Source organism: Triturus cristatus, chromosome 5_2 (genome assembly GCF_964204655.1).
Source record: "Triturus cristatus chromosome 5_2, aTriCri1.1, whole genome shotgun sequence".
NCBI classification, from domain to species: Eukaryota; Metazoa; Chordata; class Amphibia; order Caudata; family Salamandridae; genus Triturus; species Triturus cristatus.
Window position 1 is genome coordinate 427,665,574 of NC_140588.1, and position 23,181 is coordinate 427,688,754.

At 43.9% G+C, this 23,181-nt stretch overlaps 1 protein-coding gene across 2 annotated transcripts in view; it reads right to left on the bottom strand.

Annotated features, from left to right (window-relative positions):
• The window catches only part of LIMD1 (LIM domain containing 1), a 475,792-nt gene that overhangs the window by 17,038 nt on the left and 435,573 nt on the right, over positions 1 to 23,181 (bottom strand). For both annotated transcript variants that reach the window (XM_085607366.1, XM_085607367.1), the window contains exons 7-9: positions 7,449 to 7,579; positions 6,759 to 6,810; positions 3,744 to 3,812 (exon numbers count right to left, since the gene is read on the bottom strand). In XM_085607366.1, the coding sequence (XP_085463492.1) occupies positions 3,744 to 3,812; positions 6,759 to 6,810; positions 7,449 to 7,579 (252 nt within the window). The remainder of the gene's footprint in view (positions 1 to 3,743; positions 3,813 to 6,758; positions 6,811 to 7,448; positions 7,580 to 23,181) is intronic.

The following is a 23,181-nucleotide window of genomic DNA, read 5'->3' on the forward strand; positions in this document are numbered from 1 at the left end:
CAAGAAGCAGGCTGTGTGCGCAGGATATATTCAGGATAGGTAAGCAACCGCTGGAGCACGCTTACAAAGTGTCCATTTGCAGGCGTGGGTAGCTCCACCCCCTCCCCCATTCTTGGCAGCTTTCTGCCCCATAGAAAAATTTCCCTACATCAAAACTTCTCTAATCCCAAAAGGCTTATAGCAAGATATAGATACAGTTGTTAACATCACAGGGGCGGAAATGCCACGCCATAACCCCGCACACTGTAATTGTTAACTCAAAGCATGTGTCACATAGCTGCATCTCAGAAGCGTCCACCAGCTACGAACAGAGAGCAAGGGAGGGGCAGTGTGACCATGTTATGAGAAGGCATCATGGTAATAGAGTGTGATATGAATGGGGTCCCAAGTTCAGCCTGATGAGAAGAGGTCCAAGCTTGCAGTAGAGTGGATGTCCGGCAGTGTTCTTCCTGGAGAGCCTCCCCCGAAGGTTTGTCTTTTCTTAGAGTATTGTCTGCAGACGATCTGGACATCCGTAGGGTTGTCAAAAATATGTGGTTTGCCATTGACTTCTACTTTGAGGTGTGCTGGATATGGTGTGTGTGAACATTCTGTATCTAAGTCTCAGATTTCGAAGCGTTGCTTTTACCCCAGTGTATTTACTCCTGGCTCCTTACACTAGCATTGTGAAGTCTGGGAAGATGGATAGCAAGGATCCCTGCCAGGATAGTGGGCCAGTTTCACGAGCCAGTCTTAAAACGGTGTAGCGGTCTCTAAAGTTCAAGAGCCTAGCGATAATAGGCCTGAGTGGGCAACCAGGATTTGGGTGCGGTCCGATGCACACGCTCGACAACAAACGTGGATGTAAAGTGTTCACTTCGGAATAGTTCCATCAGTATTCGCTTGACAACTGGTCTATCCTTTCGGCATTTGTGGACTCTGGCACTCCCACTATGCGCATGCTGTTTCTTCTACTCCTCGTCTCCAAGTCTTAATTCTTCATAGCAATAGTTTTCCCGACCTTCCCCATTTGTTTGAGTTTTTTAGCTGTTTGGGCTGCACCGTCTTCAAGGTCAGATGTCCTTTCCTCTGCCGTGCCCAGCTGGGTGTCATGTCAATCTATTCCCTCCCTTAATGTGTTGAGGATTTTATCTCGGGCATCGAACTGACTGTCCAGTGCTTTAAAGCCAGAGCGCAGCTCTATCATCAGTGCCTCTGTGTCTGGGGGAGGACTGCCACGAACGTCTCCCATTGTTGCCTCATCTGCTTGTCTCAAGTTTGCGCTGGTGCCTGGTTCTTCACCATGTCGAATGGCAGTCGGCGTGGTTTGGGGTCTTTGAAGGCCATTCCATCCCAGAGCACGCAAGTTCCTACTCCATTTGCAGCTCCCTCGGTCAGTCTTTGTAATGGGGGGGAGTAGGGGGTCGCCAGTATCTCAAGTAGTCCTCCAAGAGTAGCACTGTGCCTCTTTCCACAGCGAGTAGTTCTTTAACAAACCTCCAGCCTCTCAGGAGGGGTGGGCTTGAGGTGCATGCTACATCTGGCTCGTGGCCTCCCTCAAATATGGCAAGTAGCTTTTTGCTGCCTTTAGCTGTCTCTTACTGATCTTACTTATGTCAACCAGCCAGGTTTTGCCAGTGTCTGAGGATGGGGTGGGGTAATTTAAACACTGGCCGATCTCTGTTGCAGCTAGGCCTGAGGGTAGGGCAATTTGTGATTGCAATGGAGCAGGCAGAGGGACGGCCTGGCACGGCCCGACGGTCGCATCCCCAGGCTCACCTTTAGCCCCGGTCACCGCAGGGCCTCTGGGGAGCGATCCTAGGGTGCCCTTACCTCTCCTCGTAGCGTGGCTCCAGCTGTCTTCTCTCCCTACCTCACCTCCATTATTCAGCCTCGCGGTCAGTGCACCTCCCAGCAGTCCGCAGTGATTGGCGAGTAGCGGGTCTTTCCGTGGCTGTTTCTTCGCGGTCCTCGAATGCGTGATCTGGGTGCAGCAGGATCAGAAAGGAGATGCATTGCAGGTCAGTGCCCCCGGTTATTCTAGCATAACTCCATGCCCCAAGTGCTGTGAAAATGGAGCGGGCGCTGTCTCCTCCGTGCTCCAGCGTTGAGACCTCACACCATGCCCCTGGTCCCACAAAGGGTGAGATAGGCTGGCGATGGCAGCACTGATTACTTCTTAATCATACCCTGCATGTCTCTGCGTGTTTTGAGGGGGTCTTCCAGGATGTTTATTAGTTTGCCCCTTGCATTGGAAAGCAGCTATTCAGCTCCATTTGGCTTTGCTGTGCGGGGTTCCGTCGGAGCTTCAGCTACGCATGTCCATTTCGATTGGCGGTCAGGCCACGCCCCTCAAGTCAATGTACTTGATAGTTACTTGAATTTCAAAGTCGTCTGGAACTTTCGCCGACCTCCTCCCCTCCTGGGGTTCCCTCAGTTATAACATAGGAGTACTCAGACTTAAACTGTAGGATACTAAGAGTGTTGGTGTTGATGGCTGGTAATCAATCATTCTCCGGTACGTCAGAGAGCACAGAAAAACGATTGGCAACAAGAATGTGTGGAGAAGTAGATATTGCAAGTGAATGAGAAGGGAGTCTATTCGATTTTGGATTCAGATGCCTATAAAAAAAAGCTTAAAGGCAGAAGCTTCACTGAACTTGAGTAATAGGGTTCCAGGTGAAAATGGTACAAAAGAGTGTCAGGAACACTATCTACTATTCTAGGACAACTATGTCTGTGCCTATTTTTCCCAAGTGGAAATATGAAATATCTGAAGCATCCTGAAAGACACTGTAAATGCTGTATGAATGTAGTCACTTATGGGTAGGTCTGTTAGAAACTGCAACAGGTACTATTCAGTCCTGCACGTTAATAAGATTACTTTAACCATAATAGTGGGAAGTTGGCGAAAATATTTCTGCTAAATCAACAAGCTACATGAAAGAGTTTTCAGACCATAAATGGCCCACTTCACAAAACATTTTCACACTTAGGGGTCACTTGAGTACTCAAAAATGTATTTGTTGTTGAAAATTCAAGGATGTCCAGATTTGTACAACAACAAATCTCACTTAAAACTAGGATGAATCTTAAGACTTATGGGTAAGGTGAATCTTTAAGTATGGATCATAGATATTCTCTGGGACAAGGCAGGGCAGTGGGCCTTCTAGGAAGGGGCAATCACAAAACATTAAGTTACTCACAAATCTTCCATTTGAATTTCACCAGTGTGTCCCCCACACCAAATGTTATACAAAGCTCAAGTGAGCACATCAAGTATGGAAAACACCACATATTTGAAGAAATGTTTTTTAAAGTTTTGGTTCACCCGAAAAAATATTGACACAGAGTAAATTAAATAAATTCACATGTGGTAATGCACATGTACTGCAGTTTGTCTTCTGCAGTGAACACAAGACAGGTGTGGTAAGCATGGACAGCTACAGTTTAACTAGATTTCCAAGCCTAGTTTGGTGATACTTGTAAATTACTAAATATGTGAAAATCTATGTTAATGGTAGATGTATATTTATATGAAAACTACTATATCTCAAAAATGTTTTGAGACTCAGACTCTCATTGATCATAATAGCCCAGAAGTGACCAGTGTGTAAATCATTATGGTGAACAAATGATGGATGACTTTGGACAGGCACCAGGGAACATAGTTTATTAGAACAACCAGAGTCATATGTTCCAACACAATTCAATATTTTCAAATCATTTGGAAAAATGTGTTCATTATGCGTTGTGTTCCTTACCTCACAATGATAACACTCCACATGGTAGTCCTTGTCCATAGACACGACCCTAATGGTTTCATCCGACCCCTTTAAGCATTTGAAAAAGCAAAAATATAATAAAGTTAGCAACAGGGTAGCACATAAAGCCATTCAAATTCCCCTGCTATAATTTAAGCGCTTCACCTAGTTGAATGATGGTGAATGACGAAAGAAGAACTATTTACAACCACTACATTACAGATAATTGCCATCAAGTAATGTGTTACATCTCATACTTTTAAGAAACAGATTGGCCTACTACCTCAATAAAGAGTGCTGGTTCAACCACTGCAGTCTTGGAGATTATTTTGAGCCTGTTTAATACCTTAGGTAAGTTTTCTAGAACTAGGTAGCTCTTGGAATTACCTTGCGACAAGATAAAATGGCAATACCTATGCTGACACTGTCTATTTGTAATTTATTTTCAGCAGCCCTACATCATAACTTGGGGGAAACAGTTAAGATGATGTCCTTGTCTGAATACAAATTGGAAACCACTTTGGAAACAAAACACAAATATGAACCTGAAATTCATATGACTAAATACCAAACTTGCTCTGCTGGAAGAATTTACAGAAAAAAGACAAATTGTCTGCAAAGGAAAACATTTTAAAGCCACTTTGTCCATTCAACTGATAAGGCTTCATTGTGTATGTACAAATGAATTTGAAAGTTCTCCCAAGACGATGTTTCTAATAGGAATCTCTACTACTTCTGCATTTTATAAATCCTTAAATCCAAGCGATTTCCTACAAGGTCACCGAGAGTCTAGACTGTATAAGTGGATCTCAAGGGTCTCTGTAGAATCAGTGAATAGAAAAAGCATTGGAACTGTAAACACCCACTACAGAGAGACTACCCAGCCCAGTGGAGCACGGATGATAATGCTTAATGGGACAGGAATCAAAGTGGCTAATTAGCGATGAGACATCGGATGCATTTTTGCCATTGCCTAGGTGTGAATGTCTAAAGTGTAAGTCAAAGAGGCATGCAGCCCCGAAACAGAGAGGAAAGGAAGAAGTCGGAAAAGGTGATATTTAAAAGAAGGTCGAACATTCTTCAAATAACACCTTTTGAGCTTGTTTGGACCATTGAATCCATGTCTAACCATTCATTATTTTTTAACGATAACAAAGGCACCCACATATTAAAAAACGTGAGTATCCCTCCTTAGTTATTTTTAACCTCACACAAAACCAGTCTACTCACATTATCACACTTAACATCGCACCTCACTCTTCACATTGGCAAAAAACACAAAAGAGTTCCTTTGCGGAGCCCATTAGGAATGGCAGCCCTGGCCCTAGGTGGAGCTGCCTGATGATGAAGCATGGCACCCATTTTGGTGTGTGGGGGCTTTTGCTCCTGAGGAATCAGATCCCCTGATCTGGTGCTTCAGACTATTCCAGACCTCTTCCTTTCCTCACCATTTAGGAACTGCATACTTCTTTGACTTACATCGCCTAATCGGGGGAGTGTATGCTGGATCTTTCTTCACCCATTGTCCCCCCTTGTGTACGGTGAATGTCTGAAGGACAAAACCCACAGAAATCGGACAAAATGTCAGGTTTAGTAACCTGAGTGTTAATTAGTATTGTGTATACCCCTACATGTCTTTACTGACAAAGCCAAGTCCAACAGAGATAGTGACTTCTTTGCTTCGCTATATCAAACGTTTCCATAGGAACCCATTCACAAACGCCACTGGCTTTGCAGAAAGTGATATTACCAGCAGAAATCTACTCACAAATTGCTTTTCACACTCCTGGTGAAAGAATGAGATGAAAATAGGTAAAAACAGGAATGTGGGTCACTGATTTAATATTGTGTCCTAACATTATTTAAATAAACAAATACAAAAATGCAGCCAGCAATCTACTTTTAGAGTCCGAGATATGTTTGAGTCAAGCTTGAGATTTTTTTAATGGAATAAGTATGCTTTGGATGTTTTGCACTCGCAAGATATTCTTCAGGCGGCAGCTTTTAAAAAACACATCCAGCTCTTCAAAAAGATTTAGTACTGCCTAGATAACGCCTACAACATAAGTCTGCCATTTTCTTAGTGGTAACTGCAGCAACTAACTAATTGTTGACATGCAATGGACAGAGACTTGCCTCTTGAGAACAATGCCAGAACTTAAATAATCTCACACATACACACAGTGGCGTAGCAAAAGTTGAGGGGCCCCCCTGCAAGGTACACAGAGGGGCCCCTACCAGCCGCGGTTGGTAGTAGGAGTAACTGCAGGGCGGTAAACTATGGCTTACGGAGGTTTACAGCTAAATTAATATATAAACTAATAAAACGTATTTCGTTGCGTGCACTGCCTCCCCAAAAGCGATGCAGTGCACACAACGAAATTCGTTTTATTAATTTATATGTTAACTTACCTGTAAACCTCCGTAATCCATAGTTTACTACCCCCCCACCCTGCCCCTCCCCCTCCCCACGTCACCGCCCTGCAGTTACTCCTACTACCGACAGCGGCTGAGTACTGTGCTGAGGGGGGGGGGGGGATCCTGAAAGGTTGGGGGCCCCTGCAGCTGGGGGCCCGCCCGCTCCGCAGGGGCTGCGGGGGCCTGTGTTATGCCCCTGTACACACACCCACACACTTCTTTGCCATCACAAAACTGGCTAGAAATTGTGCCTGCAGGGCAGCTATGCAGCACTGCTGTAATAGCAAACTAGCTAGTTTCCTTGTAATGCACTTAAATGACTGACTTCCATGGCCACAGATAGGAATTGGGCACCAGTGGCACACAAACAATTCACCTTTTTAATTTAGTTTTTCTTGAATAATGACTGATATTGCCTTTTGCAAGGTTGTACAGTTCCTCAAAGACATATTTTCCATTAGTGTGCTTACCCTGCATGATATGTTTGTAAGAACATTTGAAAGATCTGAGTCTGATGGAAGCAAGAACGTTCAATAGGAATTTGTGTCATAAGTTACAGATAAAAAACAGCATTGATAGCAGACATCTGACTCCTACCTCCGATGGAAGAATGGCCAGTCCACACGCAGCACATTTCGGAGCCAAAACTCTGAAATAGAAAAATGTGAAAAAGTGTTTGCCTGATGCTGTTAGAGAAGCTGAAATGAGATCTCATATCTGGGGATGTGTGACAGAAATGGAAAGTGTTGTAGCTCCCAATATCAGTCAGACAAGAAAAAATAAATCTTGGTCAACAAACAGCTGTAATCTTTTGTGCTTTTCTAATAACTCATTCTGTTTCGAAGCAGCACACCCGTAACAACAGATGGGTTTCCAACCCCAACTCTCTTTTTTTGAAAAAATCATGAAATTACGTCACTTTGGGATTATATCGATTGTCATAGTATTTTGGGGTGTAGAATAGGTGGAGTTGTTTTCCCTTGGTTTCTTGTCGACTGACCACCCATAACATTATTTATAGCATCTACTGCTCCCATGTATTTTTTTCAGTGTTTTTATGAAGTGACGTTTTAGCATTAGTCAATGTTCCATTTCTTTTTTGAGCTTCAGGGACCATTTCCATTTTTCTTTTGACATATTTTAACACCATTTTTGCCATTAAATTGCAGCATTTTACCCTCCAAAAAGATATCAAATTGAAAACAGCGCCATTTTTGTACTCAGCATTAAAAATAATTCTAATGATTTTTACACACTATACAATATGTACCAGACTGCAGGACTTACTTGTGGTAATCCCTCACACAGTATATCTTATTGTCCGCATCCACAGTGAACGGCACCCCGTCCAGGCACTCGTTGCAGATCACGCAGCGGAAGCAGCTCGGGTGGTAGGATTTTCCCAGGGCTTGTAGGATCTAACAAGATGAATGGAGAAAGGAAGGAGGGTGAAATGTGAGGATGGTACTGTCAGTAAGTGTGAGACAATGACAGGAGAGGAAGAGAAATGAAAATAAAATTTGACAGAGAACGGAGAAAATGGTCTGAAAGCAAAAGAAGGCAATAAAGTGGAAGACTGAGATGGAGGGAAAGAATTGCAAAAGGGAGCAGAGAATGGGAAAATTGAATAACTAACAGAAAATTATGCCATGAATGGAGGCATTCCTATCATGAAACCAAGTACAAATGTAGTGATCCGCCACTGCCAGTTAAAATTGATAAACACAATTCTAGTCACAACTGGGGTCCAAGCGTTTAAGCTCATACATGCTCTAACGCAATAATATACATAAAAATACAACAAAATAAATGTAAGCACCTCAGCAGAGGCACGCTAAAATAATGTCAATGACATAACATTTCAAATAAAAATAAAAGTGGTAGGTTTCTATGATTCTGCTTAGCTTTTGGATTATGTATAGATGTATAGATAATGCACAATTCTACCATTTTATTTTCACAGTGATGTACATTCTGTATTATTACAGAATTCCAGATTTTACTTGGTTCTTTATTCCGTGATATTCTGTACTAAAGTCTCAGGAAAAGTTCGTACCAGTCATCCAATCGCTTAACTCAGCAGAAGAGCATTTACATCTTACAACAAAGCAAGGTAAAACAAATGAGACAATAACCTGTCATCACTGTGCAAGAGCTGTTAGTTTCAGGAAATAACACAAAGCTTTGAATTGTAGCCCAATAAACGATGTTATTCTAGCAAAATCTTAATTCACAGGTCTATACAGAATGGGCGGATTAGATACCAATTATCCTAATAAAACCAGTGAATTTTACCCCATATTTATGGTGTCCTCCAAAAGTTGAATGATCTTCAGCTCCCTCCAAACTCTAAATTACACTCTTTGATGGTTAGACTGTTCAAATCCATGTAAAAAATAATCATAGTAAGTAGTTTATAACAAAATATGATTCTAACGTTCTATGAAGATCCTGCTAGCCCTCAAGCCACAATGTAAGGCCACAACTAAACACCCACAAATGAACCATCCAGAAGTAAGACAAACACGGATGCAATGATCAACTTAGAGGACAGTGACCCCTGTAAAAACAACTAAAAGATCTTTGACCAGTGATTAATATAAGGGCACAAAGTTTGACACAACCTGTTCTCTAGACAGATTATTTCACTGAAGTTCTGCCTTCTAAACCCAAGCAGACAGGTTGTGAGGGGAATCCAGAAGACGATGAAGGATCACGGTTAAAGCATAACCACTCAAGCTTTACCAGTTTCTAAGTGATGCAGGAGAAAGTACCATTACACCAGTTTACAGTTGGGTGGCACCATGACAACTAGTGCCTTTTTCCTTTGGACATTTGCCGAAACTCCAGGAATAAGAGTATCAACATGAGAACCCTGGGCCATAATAGGAACAGAGAAGTCACTTGTTGGCCAGTAAAGGGGGTGGGGAACTGAAAGAAGAGAATTGCCCTCTGAAGTGGAGAATGTGTCTGGTGAAGATACCCTTATGACGTCCGAATCATGGATGTCCACTATCCATCCCCTCCCTAGTCTCCATAAGCTCGTTCAATATGGCTCCGCACAACTGTGTCTTCCTCCAAATTTTCATCAGTACACCCTTCGCTCATCTGTCTTTTCTCCACTAGTGGCCATTCCTTCATATCATCTTGCCAGGATATATAAGTAGGGGCTCTAGGGGAAAGCCAATGTATTGCAAGGTGGTGTTTGCCTAGCACCAGTCCCAGGGAGGCAAATTTATATCGGATAATTCCTCTCATTGGACATGGTATGTGCACTAGCGTGCAGTGGCTGAGAGTATTTTCTATATTTATGGTGCTAACCCTTTGTAAAGTCATCGCCACTTCCAGCCAGAATGCTTGTATGGAGCCACACTCGCAGATCATATGCACAACACGTCCTACTGGAGTCTCACCGAATACAGGCTGCTCTGATCTAATTTGTGCAACCAATTCAGTGTGAGATATGTGGGGTACATGAAATTAAAGTGAATCAATTTAAATCTCACATTATTTGTTGTGTGTTGAACCAATGCACATGCTCTCCCCCATTCTTTCTCCTTTAACGGTACCAGCAGCTCCTGGGCTCCAGCATGATGGTGGGCTGAAGCCCGCAGATAGAACACTGCACGTCTCTTCAAGACAGTGCATGCGCTGTCTAACCAAGACCTAAAAAGAATGTCCGTATGGTAAAAGCCAAACTTAAGTGTCAGAAAGTCTATTGGCTCCTCTTGAAAGCCTGCATTTACAAAGCCATCATGATCAGCACCCCTGCTCATTTTGCAGACAAGCTCATCATCTCTGGTGGTGCTCGGCATGCCACATCCAGGACAACATCAGGTTACAGACTAAGATGTAGTGTTTAGAAAACGCTACCTCAAAATGCATTATCAGTCCACAAACCACCCACTTCTTCTATTATTTATTGACATTATAGTTGTCTTTGATCATGTACAGCACTCCCTTTCCTTTTGGATAGGTTTGCAGTATAGAAACACCCCATACATACATCAAAGATGTGAGTTGCGTGGTGTGGGAGGCAGCAACGGAATACACTTAAATCAAAAATGTTTGAAAGTCACAGGTCACGGAATGCAGGGTTACTGCGGTTAGGGTTACTGGAATTTGGGAGAAGGCATGTTTGAACTGGTGTGACGGTTTTTTGTATACACATATTATGAGCTGGAAGACTTCACAGGAGAAGATGGCCGACACAATAGATAAAAAGCACCCAGGCCAAAGAACATTTTATTTGAATAATACAATTAAGCAGACGGAATACAAACCAAGAATATCCATAACAAGTATTTGACTCTGAGACAAATTCCCAGATATGCAGCAGTGTGACAATGCACCACATCACTTTAAAAAGCTCAGGAACATGTAAGGCATATTCAGGTGAGCCAGGCGATGAGAAATGGCATAGGGGAGCTTGTGCCTGGAAGAGGTGGTAATCCCAGCAGGGTTTTACCTGATTCAGTTATCACCACTTAACAGGGAAAGGCTGTGGAAGTTGAAGGGGTGCCAGTCTCCTACATGACCATGGAAGGAAAAGGGAGGATTCTTATACTCAACATGTAGCTGTAGGATCATACAGAGGTACTTAGGGGGGCCTAAATGGGCAATGTATTTAACTTATTGAATAGTTGACTAAATTAACACTACTTCAACTTAAATGGTGGTAAATAAACGTTACCATTGCGATCGAATTACAATTTTTGTGGCTATCGATTTTGTACAAGGAGCTCATTTGCAAGCAATGAATATAAAACCTGATTCATCATATACATTTTACAATACTAGAGCACTCATATTATTTTTAGTTTTCCAGACCTACAGATGAGGTAGCAGTTGGTAGATATTGTCGAGGCCCAACAAAGTGTTTCTGGGAGTAGTTCAAGATTTAGAATTGCTACAGAGCCAAGAAACTAACACTTACAGTCCAGATGTTCATCAGTAACTAAAAGGATAGACATGATCTGATGGAGATGAAATAGCTAATGATGATGGGCAGATGCTTGGAGATGGAAAAAACAATGTATGGAGTGAGAAAAGCCATAAAAACACTGAATGGTATATAGGGTAATTGCAAGGGCATTTTTATCTCCATTGAAGGACCAGATGAGGGTGAACAGAGTGGCTTCGGGGAGTAGTCTTTACAGCAGCAGACACTGCGGTTGTGGGAGTTGGATGGATGGTGTTGAGAAACTGGATGTGCAATTGAATTGTTTTGCCTCACTGCGTTGGGGTCTTTTTTAGGTCCTGATCATCTTTAGATGAGTTTGTGCATGTATATGTAAATAAAGTTGTTTTAACAAAAACAATGATGAAAGAAATATTTTTACTCCAAAGGGAAAACCCATACACAGGAATGGTAATGTGCATCTTTGGTTGTCATACTATGCTCTCCAAATAAGGACTAAACCCCTAAATACTGAAAAGTGAACATAAAGCCAAGATGACAATTTGCTTCTGGAAGAAGCAATGCTGCCCCTTATTCCTGCTAAAGTGGATGTGCACACCGTAATTGCTGACAACACTGAGACCTGTATTTTACGATGTGAAAATACAACAGCTTGATATTTCCCAAACTCCAGGCCATTTTTTATGGACAAACGCCACCATCTTTAACTCTGGGAATGCATATTCAGGTAACTCGGGTGCAGTCATACTTCATGCGGAAGTACCACATTACTTGTAACACACATTAGAATAAAACGCGAGGTCGGGGTCTGTGTGTTTAATTCAGAAAGCCTTACTTTTCGCCTGTGTGTGGTGATCACCTCACCATGTAAGAACGAGCAACACCGTTCGCTGTAAGTTTCAATGCTTGTTTATTACGTACAGAGCTGCCACACTAGAAACATTGATTTGGGAAAAAGGGGGTGGTGATGGACAGAGTTTCTGAATGATGCAGAATACTCTTACCAAGTCAAGAGATCATGGTTTTAATCCATCACACTAGAAACATTGTGCAGCCACCAACAGCTACTCCTCCAACTGACTTAGAATACTCACCCAGTATTCTAAGTCTTGCAGCTAGACATTCCAATCCATTACATCATACTGCTATCATACCCAGTATGTGCCATGAACACTTAAGTGTTTCTCTTGCTCAGTTATTTCTGCTTTGACTCTATATTTCTTGAACGATTCTTCCCCCTTCCCCTTTCTCTTGTTTTCATAACCTTCTTTTCAGATCTCCATATAGCTCGTTGTCCTTCCCTTTCACGCATTTTATTTTTTTAGGCAAATGGCAATTTTTTTTTTATCTCAACATGTTTTATTAATTTTTTGCAAGAACACATTAGCAATTCTGTTACAGGGCTTGCATCGATTAGACCACTCGCTTTTAGAACATATAATTCTTTGCAGGACCTACATATCATAACAGTGAAGAAGAGAAAGAAAATCAGAAAGGAGCAGGAAAGCAAGGAGTGAAAGAAGAGATAGGGGACAGACACCTGAGAGTTACATTGCTTAAAAAATATGTCTGACATGCAGTGTGGCAGTTGTTACGCCTTATGACATCCCTGCAGGACCTAGCGGCCACATTGGTTGGGACCAATAGGGCCCCTTTACATTCTTGAAGGGGTGGAGCCTCTCTTGGGGTGCCAGGATGTGTCTCCCCGGCCTACCACATTTTCATGGAGGCTCAAAAGAGTCTAGGAATGTGTCCAGGGACTTCCACAAGGGCGAATTCTGAAGTGCCATGTTGTCTGCTCCTCTAAGATGCGTGATCCAGTTGAACCATCCTTTGTAGGATGTCTTACTAGTGTCTTTCCAGTTAGTGAGGACCATTTTCACCGCTGCTGTCAGTAGCAAGTCCAGAAGGTCCCTGTCGTGTACTGACCTCAGCTCTGTACTCATAAATGCTGTGGTTATAGTGGAGAGTTCTATTGTTAACGTGCAGTAAAATAGTTTATTTAAAAACCTAAAGATTTCTCCCCAGAATGTTTTGAGAGCTGGGCAATAAAGGATAAGGTGTGCTAGATCCCCTTTTTCTTTGTTACAGTTCCAGCATACTGCCTCCTCCCTGAGGCCTAATGAGTATAATCGTGCCGCGGTCCAGAAAGCCTTGTGAAGCAACTAAAATTTTGTTTGTGAGAGCACCGGGGAAATCTTATTACGTGAAGACGATGACCATATTGTGGCCCATTCTTAATCATTGAGAGTGGCTTTAGTTTGATTATCCCAGTAGGCTACTGTCTTGTCGTTAAGTTTGGAGGATTTAGGACGGAGGAGTTTGTAGAGGTGTGAGACCTAGTGCGCTAATTTATTTATGTTAGATACAAACTGGAAGATTGACGGTTGCGAGGTTAAAAGTTTAGCTTTGGACAAAGCCGATCTGAATTTTAGGAAGTTATAAAATTCGATATAATTTAGTTTGTGTCTTTCCTTGAAGTCGGCGAAGGTGACAGGGTAAGCTTTGATTTCTAATTGTAGGGGATAGTAGATCCCTTTCTCGATCCATGATTCGAAGGTTAAACTTTTCCTTTTGTATAGGATCCTGCTATTGGCCCAGAGCTGTTTTCTAGCTTCTTATCTACCTTTAGTAGGGCAATTTTTGTGTTTTAAATATCGGCTTTGAGGTGTGGGGGTATCGGTTTGCTGTTAGCAGAGCGAGAGGGCTTAGGTTATTTAGGATGGCCTTCTCCACCTGCAACCATGCCGGCGTGTAGCCAGCCGGCGGCACTATCCAGTATGAGCCTTGTTTTGCCAGAAACGCTAACTGGAAAGTTTTGAAGTCTGCTAGATTTACCCCTCCTTGATTTTTCTCCAGTCTTAGTTTTTCAATGCTTATCCGTGCTTTCTTTCCACGCCAAAGGAAATTGGAGATCAGCATATCAACTTTGCAGTGGAAATCATCTGTGAGGAGGAGTGGGAGCATGCTGATCTGATAAGTTAATTATTGGTGTGATCATCATTTTAATCATTTCAAATCTCCCCAACCACATTATGAACTTTGGTGACCATGATTCTAGGAGTTTCTTAATCGTCTCTAGCATTATTTCCTCGTTATGATGTAGTGTGTCAATTAGGTCATTACCAAATTTTATACCTAGGTAATTGTTATATTCCGCTTGCCAGGTTAAGCCCGACCCCCCCAGGCTGTCACTCGTGCAATGAATATTTAGTGGTTTGCATTCAGATTGGTCTTTGTTTAATTTATACCCAGAGAACCTGGAGTATTCCGCTATTGTATGCATCAGGCCAACAATTGAGGTCTTTGGCTATTCTGTTACTATTAAAATATCGTCAGCGTAGGCGGCTACTTTTAAATCAACGCCGTTGATATCTATGCCCTTTATGTTCTTGTTTAGTTTGATATCTTGGATGAGAGGTTCTAGTGCTAGAACTATTCACCTTGCAACAGGGCACCAGACAAGGTTGCCCACTGTCCCCCTTTCACTTAGACCTGCTCTTCCCCTATTCCTTAAAAATCATTCTTTCTCAGCTGTCTCCTCATGACTTGCTGTACTGCTCGATTTTCCTGGCTCTCTTGTGATTAAGGGGACTAATGTGACTTCAGTCTCTTTCCATCCAAGTCTAAGGGTTAGAGTAGTGTATAGAGCCTATTTATTAGGCACTTCGACATGATCCTGTGTTCTTCCCCATAGATTAGGGTTTGCACATATATCCTAGAGGATAGATCCGTTAGTATTAGGGGTAATCTGTTCTACAGTGAGGGTATTTCATGGAGTCGTGCTGAATCCAGGCCTGGTAGGCCTTAAACGGGAGAGACTCCATCTTTCTTTCCTCTCCGGCAGCTTGGAAAGTTTCTAGGTCGAGGGTGATGTTTTAGTTACGAGGTGTTATTCGCTTGGAGAGAACCGGTTCAGGCCGGCCCTTATCGAAGGATTGTATTTTTCTTCATGCCGAAGACACTACATCAGGCCGGCCGGCTGGGAACGTGTCCTTGGTACGGGGAGGTACAAGAATTTGGTGGGCGGCAGGTTACGGGCTGGAATTTTCCATGAGAAAATGCACCTCTATATTAGTGAAAGTCTGAGGCAGATACTGGCACTTGCTTTTTAGTCCGTAGGCGGCACCTGGCCGTTAAGCAGTAAAGCTACTACTTATTCCAGGGAAGACAGATGACAAACCTGAAGGTGGAGAAAAACCGAGAGATAGATATTCTTCTAACAGAATAGCCAAAGAAAAGAGAGTAGCCGATGAGGAAGAGGTCCCAGTGACTCGGAGAAGGAGAAGGGAGTAGATCCGTGACTGCGGAGGTGTGACTTCCAGGCGAAGCCGAGGCACAGACGAGAAGGGAACCTAGATGACCATTGAGTGCAGGCTACATACGACCAAGGTGATGTCAACCCCTTTATTATTAGAGTGTACAACTTAATCTATCACTTTTCTTTGCAGGTCATATGTGATATGTATTATGTTCTGTGAGCGTGTATGTAGTGACTAAATAAAGTATCCAGTTTGTAGTGAATCAACATGTGCTGCGTGTTCTTGTATAAGAGGGTAGCCTATTCTTCTAGTCAGCTGTGACTTGATATGAACAGATGTTAATCCTGATCAGGTAAGTGGTAGCTGAATAAGGGAGAAAGGAGCCCCTCGAACTGGGGAACAGGTTGCGCTCAACTAGTAGTCTTTGTGTGATCTGATATATAGTAACACTGGTTCCCTTGTTGTATGTCGTGGTAATTATAGGATGAACTTGTGCTAAGGCTGCCGTCTGGGTAGGAAGTCCTGGGTCCGTTTGGGACCGCGAGGCTGAGGCTGCCGTCTGGGCAGGAAGTCCTGGGTCCGTTTGGGACCGCGAGGCTAAGGCTGCCGTCTGGGTAGGAAGTCCTGGGTCCGTTTGGGACCGCGAGGCTGAGGCTGCCGTCTGGGTAGGAAGTCCTGGGTCCGTTTGGGACCGCCAGGCTAAGGCTGCCGTCTGGGCAGGAAGTCCTGGGTCCGTTTGGGACCGCGAGGCTGAGGCTGCCGTCTGGGTAGGAAGTTCTGGGTCCGTTTGGGACCGCGAGGCTGAGGCTGCCGTCTGGGCAGGAAGTTCTGGGTCCGTTTGGGACCGCGAGGCTGAGGCTGCCGTCTGGGTAGGAAGTCCTGGGTCCGTTTGGGACCGCGAGGCCGCCACTTGTATTATAAGAGATATATATATATATATATATATATATAAATTCCCTGTCCTTAGGTGGTATGTATATATGTGGTTTCTTAGGTGTGAATAGGCCCTAGGGAGGGGGTAACGTTCTGGCTGGGTTAGAGAGGCTCTGTTGAGCGGGTTCTATCTGATCCGAAAACCCAAGCAGAACATTTGGCGTCACGAACCGTTTACGAAACCTGTGTGCGTTGTGGTTGTCTTGTGTTTGCTTTCGGCGTGTGCGTGGTTTTTGTTTGCATTTTATTTTTGTATACTTGTGTATATAGTTTTTTTTTCCTTTTCTTCTTTCTTCTTTTTCTTTTTCTTTTCCACGATGTTTTCTAGAAGATCTAAATCTACTTTTAAGTTGCCCGTTGATATTCCCGGATGGGATTCAACGCCTTATGAAGCCTTGGCAAGTGAGTGGGCTGAATCTACTGGTTTGAGTGAGAATTGGAATTCTTCTTTGGAGCTGGCGGAGCCGGCTAATGTGATTACTTGTTTGCAGAAGGCACCCATATCGAAGGGTGAAGAGATTCCTATTTTGGGGCGCAGAGGTTGGATTGTTCTGTCTGCGTATCGGATTCTACATGAGAGATTGTTGAAATTACAGATATCTCTTAAAGATGTGGAAGCGCACTTTGTTGAGATTCAGAATTCTCATACTTTGTTGCGGTGTCAAAATAAGTTGCTTGCTGATAAGCTGGAGACTTACCAAACTATTGCCGAAAGGGCTGCTGTGCGAATTGCTCGTTATAAATACAAGAACAGGCGCGGTCGGGTTTCGACGCGAAAGGTGCGTCTGGTCGTGGCGAAAGCCGGACTGGATTGGAATCCTGATGAATGGGATGGTAATATCTGGAATTCGAGTGATTCTTGTTCCTCGGGTGAGGAGTCTGTCAAGCGCGAGTCTTCTCGTTCCCGTCATGATTGTAAGTCTGCTTCTCGCACCTCTGATGGTGCACCCCGTGATTACGCTCGTTCTTCGGGTGGGATCGATACCTCTTACACTGATTATCCCTCTACGAGTGCTGATCGGGCTCCTTGTGATGCTCGTCCCGCGGTCTCTGCGCATCCAGTTTTTCGTCGGAAGTTGCAGCAGTCTCCCGCTGCTCCGCAGGGTGTTTCTTTGGACTCTTTAGAGGACTTTACTCAACAGGAAATTAGTGATATTTTGCAGCGATTTCGGCAGCGAGCTGGTGAGACCTTGCTCACATGGATGGTGCGCCTTTATGAACTGGGCGCTGCTGGTATTATGTTAGATATTGGCGATTGTTTGAAGTTTTGTTCCTTGAGTTCGGATTCTACTGTACAGGATCATTTTCGTAACTATAATGGTGGTGGTCAAATGTCTTTGCTTCAATTGGCGACTGAGGGTTGTAATCAAAAGTATCCTACTGAGTCTGATTGGCCTGTGAATGACAAACCGTGGTATACTTTGCGCGACGCTGCACAACGTCTCAAAGAGGAGGTGATGAAAACGGCAATTTTTTTGGGTACTGCTGACAGGTTGCTTGATGGTTTGTTGACATCTTCTGTGCGGAATCGCATTATTCGGTCTTCCCCTGTTGCCTATAAGCAGGTCATGATGACGTTATTGATTAATCAGACTGGTAACGTGTTATCTACGGTACTGGAGTCGGTACGCCAACTCGGTGAGTTGGGTGAGTGGTTTAAACCTGAACGTCAGTCCCGGCCTGACACCCGTACTCCTGGTGAAAATAAACGTACTAGGCGTGATATCTTTTCTGGTCTTCTAGCTGATGGTGTGCGTAGGGAGGACATAGACGGTGAGACTACCGCTCGTTTGTGGGAGTTGTTTCGCAAACGTGGTTTGGATCGGAAGGAGGGTGCCCGGCGTGTTCGGACCACTGAGTGTGATCGTGGTGGTTCTGACGGTAGCGGTGATGACGACCGCCGTGGGCGCTCTGTTCGTCGTGATGATCGACGTTATGTACGTGATGTGTCCCCCCGTCGAGAGGGAGACAGGGAGAGAGAGGGGGAAAGAGAAAGGGGGAGAAATGATTATGTTTACAGCAGACGTAGAGATGATAGGGATCAATCCCCTGAGTTGAGGAGGAGAGAGGATCGTCACAGTTTGGTCGATCGTAACCTGCAGTACAATGCTGAAGACTCGAATCCGTTCCGTACGGGGAATGGATATGAACAGGAGGTACCGATACCTAAGAAACGTGAGAGTCTTTATCCTGATTTGTCCTGGTACACAGAATGCAGTAAGAATGACTAGGAAATAGGTCAAGCTCCGGTACACAGATGGGCTCACCGAGATGATAGACCCTATGTAGATATTGATATTTATTGGAGACATCGTAATATCCAAAGGGCCCGAGCATTGGTAGATACAGGAGCGGAGGCCACTCTTATTCATGGAAAATCAAAGAAGTTTACAGGTCAGCCTTTTACTATTACCGGATTAGGTGGAAAAGAAACCCCTGCAGTTCAAACTTTGCTTGAAATAAGAATAGGTAGAATCCCTAGAAAAGAATATTCTGTACTAGTGGTGCCACTCTTAGAATTCATAATTGGAATTGATATCTTGAAAGGAATGACGTTGCATCTAGATGATGGGTGTTACCAATTTGGAACCACGCATTATATATCGTCCAGACCTATACGGGTTGGTCGTTTAAGAATGCCTCCCATACAAGTTCCCCAGGCGACAAAAGTGGTTTGTCAGAAGCAGTATCGTATTCCAGGTGGCCATGAGGAGATTAGTACCACTATTCAGGAGCTGGTGGATGCAGGTGTTATAACCCCGGTTACTTCTGCTTGGAATAATCCTGTTTGGCCTGTACGTAAGAGTGATAATTCTTGGCGCATGACTGTTGATTATCGAGAATTGAACAAACACACGCCCTCTTTGACTGTTGCAGTGCCGGATGTTATTACCCTAATTGAAAGAATCCAAAAGCATCCAGGTACATGGTATGCGTCCATTGATATTGCTAATGCTTTCTTTTCTATTCCTATTGCCCCTGAGTGTCAGGAACAGTTCAGTTTTACGTGGAACGGGCGTCAGATGACGTTTAGGAGTCTTCCTCAGGGCTATGTGCATAGTCCTACAATATGTCACCGGCTGGTGGCAGAGCATTTGGCTGAGGTACCGGTTCATTCCCAAATTGAGATATGTCATTATATTGACGATGTTTTGATCCAAGGCGATACACAGGAGGAAGTTCAGACCCAATTGGACAGGATCATTGAGTGCCTGCGTGGGAAAGGTTGGGAAATCAACCCAGATAAATTGCAAGGCCCGTCCCAGTCTGTAAAATTTTTGGGTATTAATTGGCATGAAGGGCACCGTGAAGTGATCCCTCAGGTTAAACAGAAGATTCTTGATTTTGCAGTTCCGAGGAATAGGAAAGAAGCCCAGAGCTTCATTGGCCTGTTTGGTTTTTGGCGCCAGCATATTCCTCATTTGAGTCAAATATTGGCCCCTTTGTTCCGGGTCACGCGTAAAAAGAATGCATTTGAATGGGATGAACCATAGCAAGATGCGTTTAGTCTGGCAAAAGAAGCAATTCAACATGCTCTGGATTTATGGCCTGTACGTGATGGTGATGTGGATTTGAATGTGTCTGTACAGGGCCCTTATGCAAATTGGAGTTTGTGGCAGAAACAAGGCAGGAGTAGAGTACCGTTAGGTTTTTGGACCAAAAAGTTACCTGATGCTGGTGAGCGTTATACACCCTTTGAGAAACAGTTACTTGCTTGTTATTGGGCTCTGGTGGATACCGAGCAATTGACTTTGGGACATGATATAGTTTTGCGCCCTGAAATTCCTATTATGCAGTGGGTTCTGAGTTCGCCGAAAACTCACGAATTGGACATGCTTAAGAGGCGAGTGTGATTAAATGGAAATGGTATATACAAGATAGGGCACGTGTGGGCCCGAAAGGAGTTGCTTCTTTACATGAGCAGGTGGCGCGAGCGCCGTCGACTGAGACTGAGAGTGAATGTTCCGTACCTTTAGCACAGGAGTCTCCTGTCAAGTGGGGTAAGCCTTTTGATGATTTGTCCGCAGCGGACAGAAACCATGTTTGGTTCACGGATGGTTCAGCGAGGTTTATAGGGACGACACGGCACTGGAAGGCGGTGTCCTATAATCCGGTCACACAAAAATTGCTGAGCACAACTGGTGAAGGTAAAAGCAGCCAATTTGCCGAGCTGTACGCTGTTTATCAAGTTTTGAAACAAGAGTTACCTGGTACATGTCATATTTTCACTGATTCTTGGTCTACTGCCAATGGACTGGCTGTTTGGTTGCCGACTTGGCATTCCCATAATTGGAAGTTACATTCCAAGGAATTGTGGGGAAAAGAGTTATGGCAAGAGATTTGGGAGATGCTCCCACAGAGTACTGTTACAATCTTCCATGTGGATGCTCACACCCCGATAGATTCTCTTGACAAATTTTTTCATAACATTGCAGATGAGAAATCTAAAATTGCTGAGGCAGTGGTGGACAGGCAAGATTCTGACATTGCGGGATTGGCGAAATGGGCACACCAGAAGGCAGGACATTTTGGAGAGAAGGCCACTAGCAGGTGGGCTGCTGATCGAGGAATTTATATTCCCCTAGATTTAATTAAAAATGTTATCTTACACTGTCCCGTCTGTCAGCATATCAGACAGCGTAAAGTGCCCCAAATTGTTAAAGGTCATTTACATCGCGGAAAACTGCCCGCTCAAATTTGGCAGATTGATTACATTGGTCCACTTCCTATGAGTAGGAATTGTCAATATGTTTGCACTATTGTTGATACATACAGTGGCCTGCTGGTAGCCCTTCCCTGTAAGCAAGCTACCCAATTGAATACCATTAAAACATTAGAATTGATTATGATGTATTATGGTGTGCCATTCCAAATTCAATCTGATAATGCATCCCATTTTCGTGGAAGATTGGTACAGGAATTCTGTGCGGAAAACAATATTGAATGGATATTCCATATACCCTACTATCCACAGGCCTCGGGCCTGGTGGAGAGATTGAATGGCCTGCTAAAGGACCAGCTGCGTAAGTTAACAAATGACAAGTATAAGAATTGGCGAGACTTTTTGCCTCAAGCGTTATTGATTTTGAATAACCGTCCTTTCCTAAATGCTGAATCCCCACTTATGCGTTTGTTTCCTCCGAATGTTGATGCCAAGCCCAATGAAATAAGAGAGACTGTGATGTACTGGGAAATTACTCCTGGAGCTTTGGCTCCATGTAGAGCGACCCCAGGGTCGGCAGGTTTAGACTTGCATGCCATGGATGACACCGTTTTAAAAAGTAAGGATCGGGTCATCATTGCTACCGGTGTTGGTATTCATATACCACCTGGGAATTTCGGATTAATCGCCCCTAGATCGGGGCTGGCTGTAAAAGGCATTCAGGTGCTTGGAGGAATAATTGATAGTGATTATCAGGGAGAGATTAAGGTGCTCCTGCTGAATAGCAGTGAGGTTGACTTACTGATACACCGCACTGACCGAGTGGCTCAATTACTCATTATGCCTGTTTTCAGTGGTACATTAATGAAAGGCACTGCCCCAACTTTGCTCACTGTACAAGGCCAGAAAGGTTTTGGCTCTACGGATAACCCTGGGGCTAGGGTTTGGGTGCAGTCGCCTAAAAATCCCCCTGAACAAGCAGAGGTTATTGCCACTGGTCAGGACAATACCATTTTGGTTATGAGACCAGGGAAAGATAGCTGGGAGGCGGTCCCGGCTGACAAATGTTATTTGCGAGAATGATTAATGCCTGCATTTGATTGTCTTTCAGATCATTCTTTGGACTGTTGCTGCAGGATGTGTCGGTACTGGACTCCTTTTGGGATGGTACGACGGGAAAGGAGGGATCCCGTCAACCCGGGATGAACTGAGAACCCGAGTGTTGCGTTCCTTCGCTGCGTGGGATTCATCATCGAACTTTTGGACATCATTAGCCAAGAGGGTGACTGATGCCCCTCACTTCTGTTTGACACCGATGAGATCTGTACATGATATTCTGGCGACCTGTCTGGTTGCTGTCCCTGCCTCGTTGGAAACCCTAAGTCACATTTTTAATGTTTCAAAGGCTCGCCCCAATGTTCTCCTGGGTGATTTTGCTACCCATGTATATTGCCCTTTATGCACTGAACTGCCGAACGAGCCACCCCCCATCCAGTCCCAAATAGTTACCTATAATATCACACAAGGTGATTTATGCTTCTTTCTTACGTGTAATCCTAGTGCGATCTCTGAATGTCTACGCCTCAAACTAAAAGGCGCCACTTCATTTACCGCTCATGAACGGACTTTGTGCTTTCAAAGGACACCGACCACATGTGTTTCAGTTCAGAACAATATGACTTGCAATAGTTTGGTAGTTACCCCCAGTCATTATCGCACGATGTTACTACCTGCCGGATGGCTTTTCTCATGTGGTAATACTTCCTGGCCATATGTCCCTGCAAACATTTCCGGAGGCCCTTGTGCTATTACAAGACTCAGTTTGTTAATGTTTTCATCACATCCGAATGCCAACTCTCGTGTGATTCGAGATACTGTGATGTTACAGGAGGATTGTGACTCATCTTTGCATTTATATTCCCAGTCTGAATACCTTAGCCTGGCTATTTCAATTATTGGTGTTCCTGCTCTGGCAGTTTATAATGCCAAATCCATTGGGAAAATGGCCTGTTGGATGGTGAAATCCATGAATCATACTTCTACAGTCCTGTCCGACATGTTATTAGATGCCCAGGGTGAACGTAGGGCCATTTTGCAAAACAGAGCGGCCATTGATTATCTTTTGCTTAAACATGGACATGGTTGCTCCGATTTTGAAGGTCTCTGTTGTTTTAACTTGTCCGATCATACACAATCCATACGTGCACACATTGACAAGTTGCATGATTTAACGGAAGAAGT